The 22,600-nt window shown below is 52.3% G+C and overlaps 2 protein-coding genes across 5 annotated transcripts in view; one reads left to right on the forward strand and one right to left on the reverse strand.

The window, feature by feature from the left end:
- Nucleotides 1–9,213, forward strand: part of FBXW8 (F-box and WD repeat domain containing 8) — a 51,550-nt gene extending 42,337 nt beyond the window's left edge. For both annotated transcript variants that reach the window (XM_074921285.1, XM_074921286.1), the window contains exons 8-11: nt 1,187–1,314; nt 4,861–5,034; nt 6,607–6,723; nt 7,419–9,213. In XM_074921285.1, coding sequence (XP_074777386.1) covers nt 1,187–1,314; nt 4,861–5,034; nt 6,607–6,723; nt 7,419–7,563 — 564 coding nt within the window. In that variant the 3' untranslated portion in view covers nt 7,564–9,213. The remainder of the gene's footprint in view (nt 1–1,186; nt 1,315–4,860; nt 5,035–6,606; nt 6,724–7,418) is intronic.
- Nucleotides 9,214–15,083: 5,870 nt separating this feature from the next.
- On the reverse strand, nt 15,084–21,787 carry TESC (tescalcin). Of its 3 annotated transcripts, XM_074921115.1 has the most exons (8): nt 21,682–21,787; nt 17,773–17,842; nt 16,673–16,753; nt 16,277–16,416; nt 16,130–16,191; nt 15,952–16,059; nt 15,453–15,500; nt 15,084–15,349 (listed from the first exon to the last, which is right to left on the reverse strand). In XM_074921115.1, the coding sequence occupies exons 1-8, from the start codon at nt 21,737–21,739 to the stop codon at nt 15,272–15,274; spliced, it is 645 nt and encodes a 214-aa protein (XP_074777216.1). In that variant the 5' UTR covers nt 21,740–21,787; the 3' UTR covers nt 15,084–15,271. The 3 variants fall into 3 exon arrangements, with proteins under 3 accessions (XP_074777216.1, XP_074777217.1, XP_074777215.1); XM_074921116.1 differs by lacking the exon at nt 16,673–16,753; XM_074921114.1 differs by lacking the exon at nt 21,682–21,787 and having other exon boundaries at nt 17,773–18,760.
- Between the last annotated feature and the right edge of the window lie 813 nt (nt 21,788–22,600).

A 22,600-nucleotide genomic window follows, 5' to 3' on the forward strand; every position in this document is an offset into this window, starting at 1 on the left:
GCCTAGAGGCATCCATCACAAAATGATCCCCTCTTCCCTTAATTCCACCTTTCAGATGCTTACTAAAATTGCACAGATAGGAAGTAAAAGGCCAGGCAGCATCACTATCGCTGTTCTGGCAAATGTTGAAATAAAAGTAGTGTAATATTTATTAAGCTGCATGTGGATATAATCAGAAAAGTAGAAGTTAAGTATATTGATGTGATGCTGACGTAGCCAGGCTGATGTTGCCATGGAAGCTGTAAGTTTTTTCTGATGTTTTAACCACCGTTACTCTTTTCATGGTCATAGGTTTCTTTTAAATTAAAGGAGCATCACCATGAAATTTAATAATGTTTATGAAGTTATGTAAGACCAGGTACTGTGCTGAGCTCCACTGGGCTTTGACCAGTACATTTTTCTGTTTCTAAAAATACTTGCTCTCCTAAATTGAAAGGACCCAGATAGATAAATCTCATCTGGCCCCACAGGAAAGACAGTGAATGTGATTAAACTGATTGCTGCGCAAAGGAGAGGAGGGTGAACAGATGGGGAACAACTTGTACCTTTCTTCTAGTCTCTGGTCAAATTGTTCTGGATGTTGCTTAAAATCAGAGTTGTTTTTACTCCTTTCCCATCTGAACTGCCACTTCAGATGTAATGTTTCTCTTAATCTGTTTCTGCTGCATGATCTGTACAGAAGCTATCAGCAGGGCCTGTCAGCGCTGAGTTGGTGTTTAGTTCTGCTCTTCAATTTTTGCTGTATTTGGTTGAATCTTTCTTGCACAGTCCATCTGTCTGAACCTTCTAAATGTTGATTCTGTTTACTTTTACTGCTCTTTCAAATATTTCAAATTGATGAAGAAACTATTTGCTTTGCCGTTTAAGCTTTAAAAATTTGACCTGGAGAAAATCTGTGTGGCTTGCTTTGTCTGCCTGAGAGCTATACCTATCTGATACTGGTTGGCAAGAGCCTTGCATCCCTGCTTCTTGGTGGATTCCATTGTGAAACTTGATTTCCTTATTTCTGAGGGTGTTATTGCCCTTCTTAAATAGGGACAGATCTGTATCTTGGTTATATATTAGCATGTGGAAAAACAAGTCCTGCAAACCATCTCTGATGGTGATAGCTCTTCTACCTCATGCTGCAGCAAAATGTAGTTGTGCTCATGCTACATTTAGCTAGTGTTTGTTCTCTTTGTGCCAGATTCTTCTTTACAATCTGGAAACAAGTCAGTGTCTGAAGAAGATGGGCAACTCACTAGGTGACTTTACCTGTGTCAACCTCCAGAACAGTCCTCCAAACATGCTTGTTACAGGCAATAAAGACAGAAGGTAGGTACTACCAAGAGCTGAAACCCATCTCAAATTAGCTTACTTCCTGTCCTGCTGTCCTACATCTGGACCTGCTAGAATTTGTTTCTTCTCTAATGTTTCAAATGCAGCCTGCGTGAACTTCAGGAACAAAATATTAGGTAATAGTTGGATGTGGCTGCCAGTTTGCTTTGTTTCAGAAAGCTCCATGGGAAGACTTTCTCTTTAAGCCATTTGGTGGACACAGTTGGTGTACAGCCCAGCGAGACCACTTGGAATATCTTCCACTTCCCCACCACCACCCGCAAAATTAGTTTGGCATTTAAAAGCTCACTTTCTGATATTAAAAAAATAACCTAAGGGATGAATCATGTAGGATGAGATGGGTCCGTCTGCCAAATGATGTCAAGAGTGTATTTCGGAACACTGTGATGTCCCTCAGGTGACAAAAAAAAGAGACTTTCATATGAACAGATTCCAGCTTCTATTTAGCTGATTAGCAGCTTTCTCTTTAACTCCTTGGCTTGGGGAGTAGGATTTTCCCCGCACAATATCTGGTGCCAGGAATGGACGCGCTGGGAACAGTCAGTGCAAAAGGATTAAAGTGCTTAAAAACACCCTTTGAGTCCAATTTTTAGATTTTCTTTTTTTGGCTAGATATTTGTGGGGTCTGATCCAGTGCACCAAAGGAGATGTGGGATGGCGAGGAGCCAGTCTCTAATGGCTCCCTGTTCCTTCCCTCCTCCTTTCTGCACTGGGCATCAGGCTGCAGGTGGTGGTCTGGTGTGGTGGTGGGTATCAGATTGTAAGGCGGATACTTCCCTTTGCCAAATCCCAGACCTCTGTCCCGCCAGTGCAGCAGCTTGCAAAAATGATTATTTTGTCAAATAGCTTTTTTTTCCTTCTTGGTGAATAGGCAGAAGAAGCAAACCTCTCACTTTCTCAGCAAAGAGGATAAAGGAAATACCTGAAGTTTGATATGTGTAATCGAATCCTTGGGAGGTTTTTTCCTCTAAAAGCAGATAATTGATTTTCCAAAGCACCCCAGTAAAACCACCTCCAATTTTAATCTCTTGGACAGTGATGGAAGAGTAGATAAAGTTGATATCCCTTAAGTGAGATTGAAATTTACTCCTTTCATACTAGACTAAATGTCTGTGCCCTTTCCCCTCCAGAAAGCTTTTCACTTTTTCAGCTCAAGCGTTGACTGAGTTTAAGGGGTTGGCCATAACTAGAACAGCAAGAAGTTAGGAATCAATAGTTAAGCAAATAAGTTTGGCATCCAGGAGGCAAGACCATGTGTAGCTCAGAGGTCAGTTCCTCACATGGTGCTGCATGTGACTTGAACCTCCAGAGCCCTGTTACGGATCAAGTGTAAGGTCCCTCTTTAGGGGAGTTCATGCTGCTGATGGCCAGTGGGAAAACTTACTGCTTGAATTAAATATAGCAATTTCAGAGTTTTACTAGTATGTGCTGTTCTTTCATTCAAAGCCATGATTTTGAAAAGTAACTCTTGTGAAATATTTCTGGTAGGACCTATAAAATCTGTCTTTCCATCAAAAAATGCTCCTGAAGCATTGCTGGTTTATTTGATTACTTAGCTGTGCTTCACACTAGCAAGAGATCTGGTAACAGGGAGCATGTGGTGATGCACTGCACAGCAGCACCTTTTCCTTGGTGGAACCTAAAAGGATGAATAGCACTGGGAAAGCAAATATATGGCAAGCCCAGTGTATACTGTTGCTGAAAGGTGTGGATCAAAACATGTATTCCATGCTCTCCTAAAGGCAAGTGAGCTTACTTCTGAGATTGTTTAACATGAGAGTCAAAGCCTGGTCATGAGAACACCTTCCTTAAGACTCCCTTGGACTCAGATGAATCCAGTGTGCTCCCACTGAGCCCAGCTGCTGAGGCAGGAGATGATGGGTCATGCCAGGTCTGCATTAGAGCATCACATTAGATTTGCAAAATGCTTTTCCTTTTTTTTTTTTTTATTTTTTTCCTAAAGCACATCTAAACAACTCAAGTGTGCCTCCAATTCTTCGAAGGGTGTGCCAGAATGGACACCTGCCCGAAACCTGGGCCCTTGCTAATGAAATAACCAGGACACAATCAGATCTTCATTTCCAACTGTGCTTACCAAACAGAAGAAGCTTTGATTGCCGTGCAGAACACATGCAGTAAGACAGGGAGAGTGCTGGGTGCAAACACTTCCAAAATACCCCATCCTTACCTAAAGCACAGCTCTAATATGTAGCCAAAGCTTCTCTCTGCTGGAGTTGGAGAAAGCAAGAAGTCCTTTTCGCCATCAGCAACTGTTGTGGGGTTTTCCTAAGGGTGACTGCAGAGCCACACAGAGTGTGCTCCTCACTCTGTTCCAGCATGTTTTTCTACATGTCAGATGGATGTTGCTCTGTTGGAGTTTTGGACTGTTCTGTTGCCTTTTATTTCAGTTGCTGAAATGTGCTTTTTGTAAAATCATATGATGCAATCTCCATTTGAGAAAGGAAAAGGAAAGGCTTGCAACACCATTAGGATCGTAGCAGGGGTATGGAATAAAGTACAGTTAATGTGTTGGAACAAGTGTGTTTTGGCCTTTTCTGGAATTAATGTGTACCTGATGGTTTCATTCTTGATAGTCATCAGCCGAGAGGAACTTTCTCTGGCTTCTTTTCAAATCTGAGATCAGTATTTTCCCTTCTGGTTTCACTCGCTGCATATTTTTTTTGATTTGCTTATGTACTTTGCTTTATCTCTTAATCTTGACAGGTAAGGATAGAAAAGCATTCTCCTTTGTGATATGTGCTGGGTTTCAAACTTAACACTATTAGCTTTAACTGGTTCCTGGGACTTGTTACAGTGGTTGAAATCCTAAGCTCTTTTTTCTGCAGTTCTGCTTCTAGCCAAGTCTTCTCTTCAAAATGCCTTGTCTAATCAATAATTTCTGGAAACCAGATGTATCTAAAAGCTGCCTGCAGTCTGTAGTTGTGTTTCCGAAATCAGAAGAGATACTGATTGCTGGGTGCTTGTGGATAGCTTTGTTTCAATATTGGTGATTAACTCGAGCGTTTAACCCCTTTAAACCAGTAACTCCCTTGATTTGTCTCTTGAATTGCTACACATTTAGTCTCTTCCTAATAGTCCTTTCCTTGATCCTCATAATAATACTGCCCCTACAACCTGGATGTGGGTTAGGTACCGAGGGGTAGGATGTGTTACAAATATGCCTCAAACATGGTATTTTGCCTCAAGGTGTTGCTAGCATTTTGGGAAGCACGGATAGAGGAGCTTTTTCCAAATTTCACTTACATGTTGTTATTACCTCAGACTTGTAAAGAGACGGAGAGGTCCTGTATGGTGGGAGAAACCTGCCTCAAAAAGTCTTTGATAATAGAAGTCAGGGTGAAAATTCAGTGGTGAAAAGTGACAGCTGTATTAGATCTCTGGCCCTGGGACTACTGCTGTCCTAGACATTTTCATAACCCCAAAAGTACTTGTGCTTGCAGAACCTACAGGCTGCAGATTCACAGCTGGGTTTATCTCTGTTCTTTACTTGCTTTCCTTTAGGGTCAGGGTGTTCGATCTCCGCAAAAGTGAATCTTTGTGCTCCCTCTATGCCCACCAGTTAGGAGTGTCTGCAGTCCAGATGGATGACTGGAAGATTGTCAGTGGAGGAGAAGAGGGCTTGGTCTGCGTGTGGGACCAACGGATGGGCACCAAACTCTGGGAAATGTATGCCAGGTAATTGAGTCTGCATGGGGCCCTATTGCAAGGGTGTTTATCAGATCTGGCTGGCAGGAAGAATGTGGAATGGGATGATCCAGGACCGAAATGATAACATGCCCATGTCTGAAGCTTCTGAGAGATCTGTTTAGTTTTCATGTGATTTGGGAACAGATTGTCTCCCCACCTGGAGTCTTGTGTGTGTTTCTGTGTGTGCCCTTTAGCTGTCGTAGGCTTTTTACTCATTGGTTAAAAAGAGTGCTTCAGTCGGTGTAAGAGAGCATAGTAATTGTTTCCTCTGGATTTTTCCATGAAGTTCAGTTAGTGTCTTCTCCCGGACCAGTATTTACTTTATTGAACCTTGCATTTAAAACGCTGGAATGCACAAGAAGTACAGCACTGAAAGTACAAGCAGAGGTCGGTATCCTGGAGTTGGCAGAAGACTGCTAGTTGCTACAGCCATGTTGTGATTTCCTGATCAAGGCACAATTCCCAGGGAGTTAGCTTTGTCTGAATGAAGACCTCAAGGCTTTAGCCCCTTGTAGGTCTGAGTGATAGCCTTAATAAAATGAACAGATAAATCCTGATCTTTTTTTCTTAATGCATCTTCCCCAAAGAGGTGCTAGATGAGGTATTTACAGTCAGAGAAGTTCAAGTGGCAGTTGTCATTGATTAATAGCAGATATCTCCTTCTCTTTTGACCCTGTGAATTATAAAGCCAGTTGTGATGTGGCTGATGCATTAGGACAATATTGCATTGATTGTCTCCTGGAGCAGCACTAATGAGCATGCCAAGGAGGAGGACAGGCAGTGCAGATTTGAGCTTTGGGGGTGTGCTGAAAATGAAACCATTAGATTAAACATTTAAAATAGTGTTTAATCTATATACAAATCAGAAGGGTTCACTTCAGTCAAAAAGGCCTTCGCACATAAGAAGGTGTGTTTGTTGCTGTCCATGTCTACAGCCCAGTGTCATGAATTAAAAGCAAGGGCAGAAACTAAGGGAAATGACACAAGACACATTACAGTTGTGGAGATGAGCCATCTTAATCCGAGAAAATTACTCCTACTTGAACAGTAAATGCTGTTGCAGTGGTTTAGGGTTAGTTTATCCACCAGTGAGAGGAAAAAGAATGAAGACCAGACAGACCTCTTAGCTTATGCCATGGAGTGCATTTCTAAATCAGCCATAGCTCAGTGCTTGGGGCTGTGGGGGTCTTGGGTGTCCCCGTATTTCCTTTTGGGAAGCATCCTGCTCTTGCCAGGAGTGTGCTGCTGCAGTCCTTGAAGCAGTAAAGCAAGCAGGCAGCCCAGATCTCTTGCAGGCTGTGTGCTGGCAAGTGTCTAAAATGTATTTTCTAGCCTCCGTGTGTGTTCTGGTGACAGTCCACTAGATGGGGATAAAAGCTGTGTTTATCTGCTCCAGACAGGGAAGAAGAGCCAAAGGTGCAGGTTCCCAGCCTCTGGCCATAGAGAGGGCGCTGATTTAAATGATTTCTTGTTTAATCCAGAGCGCTTCCTTTACTGCACTTGGATTTTAAGACTCTGATGCGGGTTGCATCTCACCCGGTGCTGCTGGTTATTTTTCAGACATCCAGTCCGCCACATATGGTTTAATTCTCACAGCCTCATCACTGCAAACATCCCTGATGAGAAGAATCCCCGAGGCTCCAGCATCGTGGCCGATGACCTAACCATGCACCGCAAGTGAGTAAGCCAGCTCTGAAGGGTAGGATTTTTGGCACTGCAAGGATCTGCTTCATTATATATTTTTAAATGACATACTAAGCCCCTGAGTCATGATCCAGAGCAGTAACAGAGAAGGTATAGCATATGAAAAATAAAATTTAAAAAGTTTAAAGGTATAGTTTTTCAAAACCGTTGACAAATTTGCTCTTTATTTACTACTGAGAAAAAAAACCACATTTCTTTTACAGCAGGGAAATATAAAGGCCACTGAAGTGAGACAGGGAATGCAGCCTTTTTCCTTGCTCTAAATATTAGTAATGATATCTCCTCCTAAAGGAAAACTACTGGTATTTAAACACTGGGGTTTGGTATTTGCATCTCAGATGGCTGTTAGGGTGTCTAATTGAACTATCAAACTACAGTGCACTTATCTTCCCTGTTCCTGAATAGACTAGAAGTGTTTTCAGCAGATGACAGTCATGTCTCTGCAGTGCTAATGTGAATGATTCACTGTTCATTTCCAGGGCTTGGTGGGGTCCCTGCAAGGAGGCAGGAGGCAGTTTTCTCTGTTAAAACTGCACAGCCTTAGTGCAGGAGGAATGGGGTTTTGTATTCAGCATTGAATCTTTATGGCAGTTTCTAACTTTGTTCGTTTCTTCTGTTGAAATATATAATTAAGGTAAAATGGTGTGTCCTGGTTGTGTTTTGTCCAGGCATCGAGGAATCATTTATGCCTACGAGTTCTCAGTGGACCAGTTGGCTGTAGAAAGCATCCTTCCTATCTGCCGCTCTTCCTACGATGAAGTGACTGGTTACAACTACAACATTGGCCTTGCTGTTCCCTATGATAACATTTAGGTAACTCACTTGGCTTCTTTGGTCCAGCCCTCCGCCAAGTACATGGCCAAAGGCAACAAGGAGATCCACAAGGGAGAAACGCCAAAAAGATGGCGTTGGCTGCAGGCACATCAAATGGGCTGAGCGTTTGCTGGAAACCTGGGGATGTGCACCAGAACAGAAATGGTTGGTCTAGATGATATTAAAGGTCCTTTCCAACCTAGATGATTCTGTGAGAAAGTATGGCTGCCCTTGAGTGTATCGGTAAAATATGTTGCTCTGCAGATGTTCAAAGGTCTGCTGTGGTGGAATGGAGAGACTGAAGAGTCAAGGGGAACAGTATACTTCAGCGTAAACAAAAATACTCCTTCCCGCTGCTTGTGGGAAAAACACTGCTGCTCCGTCTTGGCAGAGGACGTGGCCGGGAAGCGAGAGCCCCGCGTGGCCAGCTGCCGCTGGTGGGGGGCTGGGAGCACACCGAGGAGCTCACGCCTATCCTGAGAGGGGAAAAACCCACTAAGGACTTGGAAGAAGCATCTTGCTGAGCCACATGTTTGAAATTTCTGTCCTTGCAATGAGCTGCTCATTCTTCTTTTCCTTGGAGTGCATCGGAATGTGTCTAGGAACAGGACCATGAACAAAAGGTTGTGGTGGTTGGGAGAGGGGGAGTGTGATGGACAGAGGGAGGGGAAGGTTGGCCTTGGCCAGGCTGGATGCTTGGAAACTCAGCAGGTCACATGCATCAGAATTATTTTAAAACAAATTATTTTTTTAAATATCTAAAATTCTAGATTAAATCTTTTCTAATTGTTTATGTACATGTGTTTGTGGGTTTTCTGTTCATAAGTCTGTTAGGGTGAACTAGCCCCTGTGTTGGAGCAAAAGGCCGTCAGGTCTCAGGTTAGTTGTCAGGTACATTCTTTGCTGGATCACAGCCTTCCCCAGCACCGGGAGGTTTTTCCCAGGTGGCTGGGACTTGGGTTTCCAACACTGTCCTCGTGTCAAAGCTGGGAGTTGATCATGTTGGTGTAAAGAAAGAGAAGGGATGAACTGTCACAATCCCTCTGCATGGGCAATTAGCAGTAATGCTGTGGAGAAGCATTCTAGGCTGAAGGTAAACTGTGGAACCTCGAGTGAAAACGGGGAGTAAGGCTTTATCTTAAATCCAAGTTGCAAAGACATAGGTAGAACCGCTTTAGTGAACAAGAGTCCCAGTCCTGCGTGGATATGTTTTACTGTTCTAAAGCTGTTTTATTGTTGTGATTTGCCCTGGTAAACTTCCTGGTACAAACCGAAGCCATGTAAACGAAGTTTAAATTGAGGTTAAATTTTAACTTAACACCTTTTTGCTGGCTTAATGGAATCAATTTACAAGTACAGTGCTGGGGAGGAGCACAGGAAATGTGCTGGGACCTGCAGGAGAGGGGCTGGCTGGACTATCCCTTCAGCCCTTAGCCAGTCACTAAGGCAGCCCCTGGGGAGCTTGGTGCTGCCCTCCTCCTGCCTGGAGAGAGACGTCTTTCACAGCTCTTCATTGTCTTCGGGGTGGTTTTCTGTGACCCCTAGGCCAACTTTCACGTGTGGTTTTTAACAGTTAGCTTTTTCCTTGTGATGGACTGATACAGGTTGTGCAAGGGGCATAGTCACTCAGTCTGACCAATAAATTTTATCTTTCACAAAGCTTTGGTCTTTTTTTCTTTGCCTTCTGCTGCCCTTTTGGGAAGCCAGCTCTCTCCATTCCTGGAAGAGTAAGAAATGTCACAGATACATAGTTTGGACAAGAGCTCAGCTGCAACCTGTCAAATAAATAATAGTTTCTGCAGCACAAATAATTCTGTGGGTTGCTCCAGCCCCATGTCTTCTGATGTGGCTGAACAGAGAGAGCTGCTGCTGTCATTGTTCTCTTTCCCTTGATGCTGTGACCTGCTGCCCTGTCTCACTTAATACACCCTTGGCTTCTTCTGACTTTGCCTCTCCTTATCTTGCCTCATTATCTCGGGACAGCTTTGTTCTTTCTTCATCTCCCTGCTGCGAGTAGCAGATAAAGTTTGTCTTGTGCTAGTGTGTCGAGCCCTTTTCCTGAAGTCCACCTCTGCACTTCCCTTCTGCACTGCCAGCAGCAGAGCTGCCTCCTTACTGCTCCTCGGCCCTGGTAGTCACTGAGCAGCTAAAAGCTTTGCAGGTGCCTGCATTCATAGGGGTGTTTGCTTGCTTGTGCAGAGAAGACCTACAACCGTCAGTTCACGGGGGGCCAGACATCAACCCATCCAGATAGCAGAAGACTTGCATCACCTCCAGTGGAGGGAGAAATTCTGTTCCCACAGCCGTTTCGTTGGCTCACGGCCCGGATGCAGCTCCTCGGGGTGGATTGGAGGGTGGTCCTTTTGCTCTGTTTTTCCTGTCGCTGGAATTCGTTTAGGAAGGTTGTACCACAGCAGAAGACTGTGTATGTATTTAACTAGTATTCATAATGCAAATGAGGGCACTTAGGCTGTTGGAGAGTATCCATGTTGCCAGTTCAATTTTTCTTTCTGAAAAGGGATGTTGTCCTAATTCCCTGGGTAGTCATTAATACTGTGCTGAAGTGGGTGCTGGAGTGTGACAAATGCAATTGTGACTGTTTACATCTTTGCCAGGGTTAGGTGACACTTCAGTGGAGCCTCTTCCCTAATACCTTGAAGAGCAAGGATGGAGTCACCATCCAGTCTTTACCGGAGATAGATGCCACCTTTGGATTTCCCATTTGGGCACTCCTTAGGACTTGTTAGTGCTACCAGTTTGAGGTGGGTAGGGGCAGAGGTGGACTCTTGTCCCAGCAGATCCCTGTTGTATCCCACCATCTCTGGGGTGGGTGGTGCCTGGGGCTGAGGGCAGGGTTCGGGGTGAGGAGCCCCACTCAGGCCCTGCTGGACCAGGGTTGTGGATTGAGCAGGCAGAGGTTAGACTGAAGGTGAAGGTTTGCAGGCTGTGAGAGCATGATGCAGTGTGCCAGGCTGGTGTCTGTCCCCTGGGCTGGGTCCTTGGGGACACCTGACAATCAGAAGCCATCAAAGGAGGTTGTAGTTTGGAGTGAAGAGCCTCAAGAACAACTGGTTTCTGCTCTTGATGACAATGATCCTTAGCAAGAAAGAGGTGTCTGTTGTCTTTGTGATAAGGATCCCTGCACATAAATTTCTTTCCTGCTATTCTCCAAAGAGAATATATGATCAAAGGGGGAGGCTGTCTCTATCGCAGCCTCCAGCTGCTGCCAGGCTCTGACTCCAGGGAAGAGGGAAGGGTGATGCACAGCAAAACACTCTCAGTGCAAAGGACGTGAGGACACACTCGGCTGTAGTGCTGTACTGGAAAAACCCCAGCTGTCCCTCCACATACTTTGGGCCCAAGCCACCAGCAAAGGCCCAAGAAGGCTCTTTTTGCCTCTGTGTCTTCGACCACCTTGGCAGTGAGGAAAGAGAGATTCCAGCGTCTTGTGGGCTGCCATCCCTCTCCTGGTGCTGAGCAGGTGAACAGCAGGTGCTCTTTGTGCAGAGGGGGACTGTGGAGGTCTCTGACTCCTCTCCCCTTCCCTGCAGCTTGGCTCTACAGAGCAGCAGCTCCCCCCACCCCCCCGGGGCCTTCCCTGCTCTCAGCCTCCGTTTTCATGCCCCTGGCCAGAGATGAAGGTACCTCTGTCAGTCCCCATCCGGGTCACTGTTGGAGAGGGGTGAGCATGTGGTGCAATGAGCCATGGCGGTGCAAAAAATACTTCCTTATGCCCTCTGTCCCCTCTTTTATTTCAGTGACATTTGGCTACTCATTTTCCCCTTCTGGGTATGGTCCTAAAACCTTCGCATACATTTTGGCTGGTGCTGGTGTCCCAGCCCCTGCCAGTCACTCTCACCTCTGAGATGGGTCCCCGCGGCTGCAGGGGGAGGTGGGGCAGCAGTGGTTGGAGACCCCGTAGGCAGATGATGTACCCATGGATTAAGCAGTAGAAACTGGTGGGGGAAGTGCCTGTTCCAGATCAGGATTTGTGCCATTGACAAATTTCTGGCCAGAAACATGGACCTGCAGCCTCTGGGCCAAATGCATCTTCATGGAAGGCAGCTGCTGGCTTCGTTGGTGGGGGAGTGACTGTGTCACCTCTGCAACAGAAGGTGCCACTCGAAGGAAGGAGGAGCTCCTCAGAATGTACCCTACAACTCTGGGCTGCAGCTGGCTGCCCTGGCTCCCTCGCTGCATGCTCCTGTGCTGCCCTGCTGCTCTCCTGTGCCTCCTGCCCTTCCCAGGCAGGTATCCCCTCTGTTTCAGTCTCTCCTGCTTGTCCCAAACTCCAGGGGCTGAGAGATGGGTGGGGATGGTGAGATGGGTCAAGGTATCTGTTCCCCCTGTGCCAAAAATCACTGTGCCTGGGGTGCCTGCCCTGCAGTCGTGTGGGTTGCTCAGTCCCGCTCCTCCAGAAGCACGCGTCCGTCCCTGCTCTCTGTGATACACTGCTCAGCCTTTATCAGCCTTCCCTGAGCTTTCTGACGCAGCAAAGTGGCTTCAATTTTCCAATTACCCTCTGCTGACACCGCTGGGGTCTGCAGTGGAGCTTTGTGCCACATCACAGGTCTCAGCATCTTGGCAGCTCTTGCTGTGCCCCGTAACAGAACTATTATCCTTTATTGAATGCTCTGGGCTTTGCCGGATTTTGCTGTGGTCTGCAACAGAAACATTACCCTTGCCAGATTTCCCAGTGCCCTGACAGTTTTTCCTGTGCTTTATAGAATTACTATCCTCCATCTCGCTGGGTTTTGCTGTGTGTAACATCCACATCACATTGCACTGCCCTGGCTTTCTGCTGGCGGTGGGAGCGAGCCTCTGCCCACCTGGAGGAACTGTTACTACAGGCAGGGCTGTACGCAGCCTTGGGGCCTTTATCATCAGCCCTTTGCTGGGGTGAAGACTGGGCTTATCTCCCCACAGGCCCCTCCCATTCCTCTCACCCTTTCATCTGCTCCGTGCTGCCCTCCCTCCTGCGCTCATTCCTGCAGAGAAGACAAACACAAGCAAAGGCAAAATATGCTGCAGCCAGTTTGCTTTGGGTCCTGCCTCTGCTTCCCCACAGCCCCTGCTCCCACACTTTCTGAGTCACCTATTTATCTGACGAACAGTAAATTAGCTCAAGGGATAATTGCCCAGAGAAGCTGTGGCTGCCCCCTCCCTGGCAGGGTTCAAGGCCAGGTTGGACGGGGCTTTGGGCAACCTGGGCTAGGGGATGGAGTCCCTGCTTGGGGCGGGGGGGGTGGAACTGGATGATCTGTAAAGTCCCTCCCAACTCAAACCATTCTTTGGTTCTATGATAATAATCACCGTCTTCAGTCCTCCTGCCCTCTATTTCCCTGCATTGCACGATGTACCCAGCCCTTGCTGGCTGCAAGAAGCACTGGTGTCTCCTCCAAGAAAACCACAGTGTGGAGGGGGAGTGTGACCACGACCTTCTATCAGCCCCTGCAGCAGCAGCGAGGGCTTTGCTCGGGAGGGGCAGCCCTGCGGGGTGAGTCAGGGGTGGAAAAGGGCTGTTCCGATACACACAAGTGCTGTGGGAGCAGGGTGAGGCCAGCAGCACGGTTCCTGCCACGGCCTGGGGAGCAGGATGGGTCTGCAGCATCCCTAGATACAGTTAGACAGGACATTAGGGAAAAAATTTTCAAAGAGTGGTCAGAGAGCGGAACAGGCTGCCCAGGGAGGGGGTGGAGTCCCCATCCCTGGGGGTGTTTAAGGGCCATTTGGATGAGCTGTGGGGGGATGTGGGGTAGGGGAGAGCTTTGTAGATTCAGGCTGAGGGTTGGACTTCATGATCCTGAGGGTCTTTTCCAGTCTGAATGATTCTGTGATTCTGTGGTAATTCCTGTGAGAAGATGGAGGAAGGAGCCTGGGTCTGCTCCTGGAACTTGGGGGGATCTGGGAGAAGCTGGATGTCGTGTGTGGGGAGGGAAGGGAGCACCGAGGGCCTGGCATGGGGAGGAGGAGGATGAGGAAGTTCAGGAGGAGGTTCAGCCTCAGCTGGGAGGTCAGGCCCTGAGCCTCTGCTCTGGATGGCGCCGATGCAGCCAGGGATGAGCTGAGGTGATGGAGGTGTTGGGAGGAGCAAGAGGAGAACAAGACTAAAGAGTCCCAGAGCCCTGCACATGCAGACATGGCTGCAGCTGCCATCGGGCAGCACTGGGAGACCCTCAGGGCTGAAGGGCTGCACTGGGATGGCTGGGAGCTCCATCACTGTTCCCTCCCCAGCCCCGGTGCTCAGCCCTGCCCCCAGCACCAACCCTGGCTCTCCCCACCCAGCCCAGGCCGAGCACCGTGTGCCAGCGCCACAACGGCCCAACCAGCGCCGGGGGTGGTGACAACCCCCACGCGTGGAGCTGCGAGACGGGATCAGCTCCATCCCTGCGGCTCCCTCCGAAGCCAGGTCAGCCCCAGCCTGTCTCGGTGCTGCCGAGCAGCGCGGGTCTCCCCAGGACAGGACTGCATTGCAGGGGAGGACTGTCCTTCCCCGGGTTAGTGCAGCTGCTCTGGCTGCTGGCTCTGAGCAACAAGGCTGGTGCCGGGGCTGTGGTCCAGAAGCTGTGAATGCAGAGTGGGGTTTTTTTTCAGAGGGACAAAGCTACAAAAGTCTGTGAGGGTGAGTCCTTTCTGTGAGGATGTCTGGCAGCGCAAAAACCCCCACCAATGTGGAGCAGAAGGAGAAATCGTTGGTGCCCACGGGGGACAGAGGGGCTGGCGCCGGGGCTGTGCGTGGCTGCGCATCCATCGCTCCCTCCAGCCTTCACTCATGCTGCTGGCTGCTTGCTGTGGTGGGGGCTTTTTTTCCATCAAGTGTACATGTCACCAGGGGAAGCTATTTTTGATAAAACAAACAAATCTTTCCAGCTTTTCTAAAAATAGCCATTGCCCTTTTTTCTCCCCCTCCTTTCCTAGCTCAGGCTGCCGTAGAGACAGAAATCCGCCTCGAGCCATCCAGTTATTAATACCAGTAAACAAACCCTTATCTCCGGTGCCTTGTTCTAGCAGGAACATGTGGGGGTGGGAGCCAGCCGGCTGCCAGAAGCCCACGTCCCCATGTTCCTTCATCCCTGCTGCCTGCGCCCCAGCCCCGGTGCGGGGGCACCGGTAGCAAGTTCCGGGCCCTTGCGTGGTCCCACGCTGCTCCTCCTGCCTGGCTCTGGCGGCAGATGCAGCCAAGGTGACTGGTTTTGGTTTAAATTGTGCTCCTGCCACCTTCATGGCTTGAATATCTCATGGGATGCAGAGGGAGATGTAATTGCCTTTCCAGGTGGTGAGGATGCTGCCTTCACCTCCTGCCCCTCAGCATCCCCATTCCTGCCGGCACTCACTCCCCAGGCCGTGGGGCTCTGGGGGTTCACAGCACAAGTTGGGCAGCTCCTTCTCCAGAGGAGCAGATGGCAGAGGCTAAAAATTCAGATTTACGGGGACACAAGGATTTGTGAAGGCTTTCTGCACAGGGAGATACCCCGCCAGACACTGGGCGACGGATGGACGGAGCGTTTCTCAGCAAGGAGTAAAAAGAGAAATAACCTTTTATTACAGATAAAAGCCTCTTATGTTTCTAGAGAGCAGAAGGCAGCCCCACTACGGGACAGGCACGCGGGCGGGTACAAAGCGCTTGGTGCCAGGAACATGGAGCTGCTGCAGAGTGTTCGTCTTCCTCCTCCTCCTCCTCCTCTGGCTCCCAGGAGAGAGCCAGAGGTCAGTAGCAGTGCGCAATGGTGTCCATGTTGAGGAAGCGGACGTGCATCTTGGTTTCAATGTCTATCCCCTGCCACATCTGCAAGGGAAAGGGGGTGAGCAGGGCCGGGGGCCAAGCACCCAGGTCCCTGCAGCTGCCCGGCCCCCTCCTCCTGGGGAAGATGAGCAGAGATGGCACCAACCTTGAGGAAGTCTTCAAAGGTGATGCCTTCATACACCTGGTCCGGCCCCTGTGCACAGCAAGAGGGGTAACATTAGAGCTGTCCTACGGCAGTGGGGCAGAGCCCTCATGGCACTGGGTGACGGGGGGTGGTTTCCTTGGGGCTGTGGGACATGTCTCCCATGGGTGCACAGTGCTGACCCTGCACCGTGCCCCATGGCCAGCCCAACAGCAGTTCCCAGAACCACCATGGCTGCAAGGAGCTGCCTTTTTTAGACGCACTAAAGCCCCAGGCACCAAGGATGGTGCTTTATGGGGTGCTCCTTGTTTATCCCCCTTGGGCTTTTACAGTGTTAAAAAAACCCCAAAACCCTGAAAGCTGCTGCCTGAAAAAATTCTTCTCCAGCAAAAGCAGCCTGGGACAGGGCAGATGCCCCGGGCAGGACAGACACCTTCCAGCCCCATTTTTGGTACCATCTGTGTATCTCTGTGCCAGGGTAGAGCAAGAAACCAGCTCCCACCATTTGTCCCACACAGATGCTGGCTGCCTCCATCATGGCCCCATCGGCGATGGACCGTGCCGACTCCTTCTCCAGGTGGGGGTTCCCCGACAGCAGCTCCTCCACCACCTACGAGGCAGCAGGTCAAAGTCGGGGCCGGGAATTTGGTGGCGATGGGGCGGGAGGGACCATACGTTACATTTCTGTACTCCTGCAGCGTGATCTTCCCATCATGGTCTGAGTCGTACATATGGAAGAGGACTGGGAGGGATGAGAGGAGCGCGGCAGGGTCAGGGGAGCCCCTTCCCACCATCTCCCCCAGCCCTGGGCTTTGGGCAAGCCTCACATTTGAGTTTCTCTTTCCGGAAGCGATCGAGCTGCTCCTCATCCATGTTCATCTCGATGGGTCTGAAGTAGGACATGATGGTCAGGAAGTCCTCGAAGTTTATCTCGTCTGCCAGCCCATCCGACTCCTGACGCAGGTTCCTGACAAGGGCAGAACCACCAGTAATGAGTAGTTGGGGCCCCCCTGGCCACCCACTCCAGCCCACCACAGAGCCTGGTGCATCCCTCCGCAAAGCTTTCGGACTGTTTTTTCCCTAAGACTTAGCTTAAATGTCCGCAATTTTCACCCTTGCTCCCTCCCAGCCTTTAGGAAGAAGATCTTTCCCCAGCCACGTCCCACTTTCAGAGGATAAACCAATTGCACTGACTCTCCCCGCCATGCTGGGGATATTCTTACCGCTTGTCAAAAAAAGCGTGGACTATTTTCCCCCTAATCGGGTTGAACTCCAGGTCCGGGATGCTGTCGAAATTCTCCTTGCTACAAAGGAAACAGAGACAGCCTAAAATGTGAGAGGGAAATGATGTGATGGTTACCAAAGGGCTGGGTCAGAAGCCCCAACCCCATTGTTTCAACACAATTATGGGAAAAAAACAAAAAGGTTTTTGCATGAAAACCCGTTTGCCTCAATTCAGACTGAAAGCAAGTCATGCTGCTGCATCGGTCTGTGCTTGCTGCAGCTTCAGGGGATTTTTCTTGCCCCCACTAAAATGGGTGCTTGGGAAGCTCTGGGACACAGCGGCTTAGGGCCAATGTGGGGGCCCTTTGCACAGCTCGACCTGCAAGTGGCTGCACGGTTTTCAGAGGGTTTTCTCAGGAATAAGGTTCCTAAAGGGGCTCAACAAGGTGAGGGAAAGAGCTTTTGCCACCCACTCTCCCCTTGGCTTTCTCTGCCCTTGCCAGTGCGGCTGCATCTCGCTCCCTCCCCATGTTGTGCTTCAGACACCAGGTTGAGCTGGTCATTTCCTATCAGCTTTTTTATAAAGCAAACGAGCCAAGGAATAATCTCCGGGGAGGGGAAGCAGAGGGTAGCTGGGCTCCCCGGCCCGTGCTGGCTCCTTGTGTGGCTGGTGAAGCTGGTTGGCCACGCCAGAGCTTACCCCAGGAAGCAGAGTCGTGCCTTTGGTGCCCCATTGCCTGCACAGACACCGAGGAGGGGGGAAAGGGCAACTGCAAACCCCACTGTAGCTGCTGCGTGGGGACTTCTCACTTCCTTCCCCAAAACTGATTTTAAAGCTGGGGAAAACCATGATGCTTGGCAGGAGTGACCCTGCTCTCCAGCCTCTGCTTCACCCCTCATGTTTCCTCATGTTCTTTGCGGTGCCACACTGCAGAGAGCCAGCCCGGGACCGCCGTGGGATGGCCGGGAAAGCCACACTCCTCCTTGGCCAGCCGGGGAAGGCAGGAGCCACGGGCGATGCTCTGGCCAGCCCTGGCGTGGCAGGAATCCCCCGGCAGTGAAAATGGAAGCGCCAGGAGTGGAAATGGCAGCGCCGTACCGGATCGTCAGCTGGTCCCGGCTCAGCTGCTTGAATCGCCGGTGCAGGTGCTCGATCTGTTCAGAGGTGACTGTCGGGGGGAAAGAGAGAGGTGACAGCAGGGTGAGCTCCCTGGGCACAGGGCAGCCCCCGGGACACCCATCTGCAGAGCTCATGTCCTGCCCAGGGACACGAGGAGCCTGGTGGGCACCAAAACCTGCCACAAAGCTTGTTCCCTGGGGACACCACCAAAGCCCACCCCATCCAGCAATGACCAAAGGCTGCCTGCTGCTGCACCCCCCGGCAGCAGGGCAGGGCCCTGGGCACTGCTTGGCACAGTTGTCCCCATCCCTGTTTCCCTTTGGTGGCTTCATGCAGCCCCGCAATGTCCCTCTCGCTGCGTGCTCTGTCCCTTGCTTGCTGCAGAGGGGACACAGGGTGATGCCGAGGGCTGGTTTATCACCAGTCCTGGTCTGCAGAAGCTCCCACCCCACACTGCACGACATGGCACAGCACAACATGGCAGGGCAGGATCCCACCATCCCCCTAGATCCCTGGTAGCAGACTCTTCAAACAGGCTTGACCATTTAATTTGGGGTTTGTTGGCAGTGTGGGCAGGAGCCGTGCCTGGGGAGCACAACTCAACCTGCCCCGGGGCATCCCTATTGCCGCTGGGAGGTTCATGTGCTCACAGCCATGCCGGGTGGCAGAAAGTAAGACCAAAAAAAAACAAAACCCCAAAGATGACAGCAGCCATCTGTGTCTTGCCAGCGGCAAGGAAAGGGTTGAGAGAGGAGGAGACACACTGGCACCCAAAAAGCAAAGCCAGGCTTTGAAATATCTGTTGCTGTTCGGGGGGAGCTGGGGCACTGGGAAGCCCCAAACCATCGAGGTGAGTGCTGCCTCCCCCAGGGATGCACCATCCCCCGGGGCATCAGCCTGGGGCAGGGGCTGGAAGCGGGGTGCGGGGTTACAGCGAGAGGCTCAGCAGCGTCTTTTCACCTCCTTAATCCCATGTCACAGGTTCTTTTTTTTTTTTTTTTTCCCATCTACACACTTACAGGCTGTAACCCAGCTCTACAACCCCCGCCCCTCCCCAAGACGCGCTGAGCCTGACTCTCTCGTGCAAATATTGACAGTAGCCGTTCCCAGGAGCCAGGGAAGCGGCTCCCAGCGCTGTTTGCAGGAGCCGGTGGCGTCTGTCCGGGCGCCGGCTGGACCCGCACCTCCCTGCGGCCGTGGCCGGAGCTGGGCACGGGGCAGGGCTGCGCCCCGGCTGGCTGTCAGCCTTCCCTGGTGGCTCGGAGAAAGATAAAAGCACGCTAAAGTATAACTGAGGGGTTGTAAATGGTTAACTGCTGCGGCTGAAAGACAACAGGTCGATACTGAGCTTGGGTGCTCGCTGGCTGCCTGGCTCCCTCTGTCTCTTTTATTATGTTTAAATAATGTCCTTTGCTCGGTTCTGACTGTGGTTTCACAGCCTTGAAATAGAAACGGTATTGATCAGTGAGGCCGAGCATTTACAGACCTCTATTAATGGACTGGAAAGCCCATCTGTGCTTGCTGCTGGGGCTCCGTGCCTGCCCCGATCGCTGCCCGTGCTGGCAGCCACCAGCCCCTTTGCAGGATGAGGCCGTTTAAGCCCCCTGGGTGGGCTCTGCGGGGTCCCCCCTCCCCACCCACTGCCTCTCAGGTGGTGACCCCCGGCTCCACAGGCACACCGATTCACCCGTAAGATGGTTCTTTCCCTAATCCCTCTCTGGCTGGTGCTCTGCTGCTGTCCACACACATATGGAAACTTTCTCTGGACTTCGCTTTCCAGTTTTGGCCGTGGAGAAGTGACCTTTCACATTCTCCCTCGACAACATCACTGTCACCATGGGAGCAGCTGGGCCACCAAGCCTTCAGCATCTGGGACTTGGTTGCACACCACAATCTTTGATCTCTCAGAAAAATGTCCCAGACACTGACATGACAGGAAAACTGGCTGGATGCTCATGGTCAGTCCAGCCCTGCTCCGCTTCCAGCCCACAGCTGCAAGGCAAAAAAAGAGGGGTTTTTCCTCCCTCCTTTCCCAAACCCAGGCCTTATTCGCCTGGTGCAGGGCTGCGGTGCAGGCAGGTCTCCGAGGACTGCACCGGTCCTGCGAAGGGCAGCAGTGCTCGGCTGCCTTCCAGAAAAAAAGCTGCACCTGCACAAAGGGCAAAGGCTTTTCTGTGAGAAGGACTGGCTCAAGGGCAGCAGAGGCTGCTCGTATCGCTGAGAAACATCCTCAGTGCTCTGATGCTGCAGGCCCGTGTCCAAGCATGACAACCTACGCTATAGGGGAAAAAAATGGTATTTAAACCGAAAGGCACCGGGTTTGAGGTTTCCCAGCCTGCGGCAGTTTGTGATGCTTGAGGAAAGGGCACCCCCCCCAGGGAAGAGGTGCACTGGAGGGGATCAGCCCTGTGCTGCCATCCCCGTGCTGTGTTTTGCCTTGTGGGACCAGCCTGGGTGCAAGAAAAGATGACACCGTCCCGGGAAGAGCCTCTTCATCATCAGGCAGATGCCTCTGCTGCAGCTTCGTGATGGGGCACGCGGCAGCAGGGAGGGAACCGGCCCCGACGGCCCCGAGCGGCAGCTGAGGGGGCCCCTGCAGCTTCCAGGGTTTAGGGCAGTGGGGCAGAAGGCGAAGGAACATGCCACAGGCACATCCTGGGGACCCATGGGGAGCCCTGCCCTGTCCCTGCTCCTCCCGAGGGCCCACAGGTGACTGCGATGCCCTCCATGAGGTTGTACCGCAGCAGCAAGCCTGTAAAAAAACCCTTGCTTTCCCCAGGTGTTTCTGGGGAAATACAGCACGGTGGGAGCCCCGTGAGTCCCGCCAGCAGCGCACTGCATGCACCCCGGCCGTGGCATGGGGTCACGGGCTCCCACACCCCCCGACCTCTGGTTTTGATGAGAGTTTTTCGGGTGTTGCAGGACTGATTCACAGCAGCACTTGGGCGTGAGGCAGGTGCCTCCCACGGGTGGGTGCTGGAGAAAAGCCCACGGGCAGCGCTGCCTGCGTGGGCCCTGCCTGCCACAGGCAGCACCGGTGTGGCAGAACCCCCAGGCCACGGCGCTCCCCGAAACCTCCCGCCCTGGGCTGCCCAGGCTGCGGGGAGGGCCGAGTGCCCCCAGTGAGGGGGAGGAGGAGGAGGGGAGGGGAGGAAGGGCGATGTGAGCCCCCGGCCCCGGCCCGTCCTTGGCCGCGGGCAGAGCTGCCCCCTCCAGCCCTCCCGCCGCCACAGCCCGCTCCCGGCGCGGCGGGACCCGGAGGAGCCAGGTGGGAGCATCCCGACCTCCGTGCCCGGGGCTGGCCGCGTCCCGCCCCGCGTGTCCTGCAGCGGTGACACCTCCCCCGGAGGGACACGATGGCCCCGGTCCCCGCACCGAGCCCTGCCCGGGGCCCCGGGCCACCTCCCTGCTGCCTCCCCCCGAGGCCCCCGGCCTGCTCGTCCCTTCCCCCGCGCCGCCGGGCGTTCCGCGCCGTGGCGGCCCCGGGGCATGGCCGGTGGCAGCGGAGCCGGTGGCCCCCGCAGAGCAGCGGCGTGGGGACAGCGCCTTGCAGTAGCGGGTGGGTGGGCAGCGCTGCGGGGCCCCGCGGGGGCAGGGTCGGCGCCCCGGCCGGCAGCAGCGCGGCACCGGGAGGGACACGGGTGCATCCCCCTCCCGCCGCCCCCGGTGACACCCCCGGGTGACAGGCCGGCACCTGCCCCTTTCTCCCCCCCTCCTCCTTCACCTCTCCGTCCCCCGCGGACATCCCTGCGCCCCCCGGTGACACGTCCCGCACCCCCCGGGCCGCACAGCCCGTGTTCCCACCCGCGGGGGTGCGCGGAGCCGGGGGCAGGGGGGAGGCGGCGGGCAGGGCCCGGGCAGGGCGCCCCCGGGCCGGGCGGTACTCACAGCCGGTCCTGTCCGCCAGCTCCCGCATCTCGGCGGGCACGGAGTGCGCGGAGCCCATGCCGGGCCGGGCCGGGCCGGGCCGCGCCGTGGGCCGCTGCACCGGGAGCCGCCGCCGCCGCCGCTTATAAGGGCGGGCGCGGAGGGGAGGGAGGCGGCGGCGGCGGTGCGGCTCCCCCGGGTCCCTGAGCTCCTCGCTGCCGCGTGCCGTCGTTAGGTTCCAGAGTTAACAGCCCCACCAGCGGGCCGGTGTGGATAGGACCCGGACTGCACAGGGACAGGGGAGGGTGGGAAGAGAAAAAGGGGGATAGACAGAGGGGTGATACAGGATCCACCCCCCGCAAAAGAGAGAAACCCAGCCCTCCCTAGGGCCAGAGGCACTGGCTGTGACCCCAGGCGGTGCAGGCAGCAGGGTACAGGCAGGTTTGGCAGGGCCCGGTGCAGAGGTGGGTGTTTCTGTCACCATCTCTCTTGGTGCCAGACTCGGCTCCAGCCTTGGGAGAGAGACACGAGCCTGGGGATGAGCAAACCCCCTCCCAGCGACAAGGCAGCGGTTTGGGGAAAGAGCCGCAGCTCAGCACAGCACGCGGGGGCAGGAGGTAGCAAGTCAGTGAGATTTATTTTTTTAAAGCCAAATATAAACAGGAAAGGAACTAGATCGTTTCCAGCCTCCAGTTGTTCCAGATCCAATGAAACACCTGTCAGCTTTTTTTTTTTTTTTAAAAAAAAAAAAAAAGAAGAGTTGTCCCCATCGTGCAACCGCAGATGTCAGGGTCAGGGTAAACCTGGGGCTCAGGGGTCCTCACCCTTCAGGTTGGGGGGCTGGCAATTTTTCATCTAATGTGCCTTTTTGTCCAGCCCAGGTGTTTCCCACCAAAAGGAGAAGGGAAGGAGAGAGAGGTAACACATGCACCTCTGCCCT

The sequence above is a fragment of the Athene noctua genome, chromosome 17 (assembly GCF_965140245.1).
Source record: "Athene noctua chromosome 17, bAthNoc1.hap1.1, whole genome shotgun sequence".
Taxonomy (NCBI): Eukaryota; Metazoa; Chordata; class Aves; order Strigiformes; family Strigidae; genus Athene; species Athene noctua.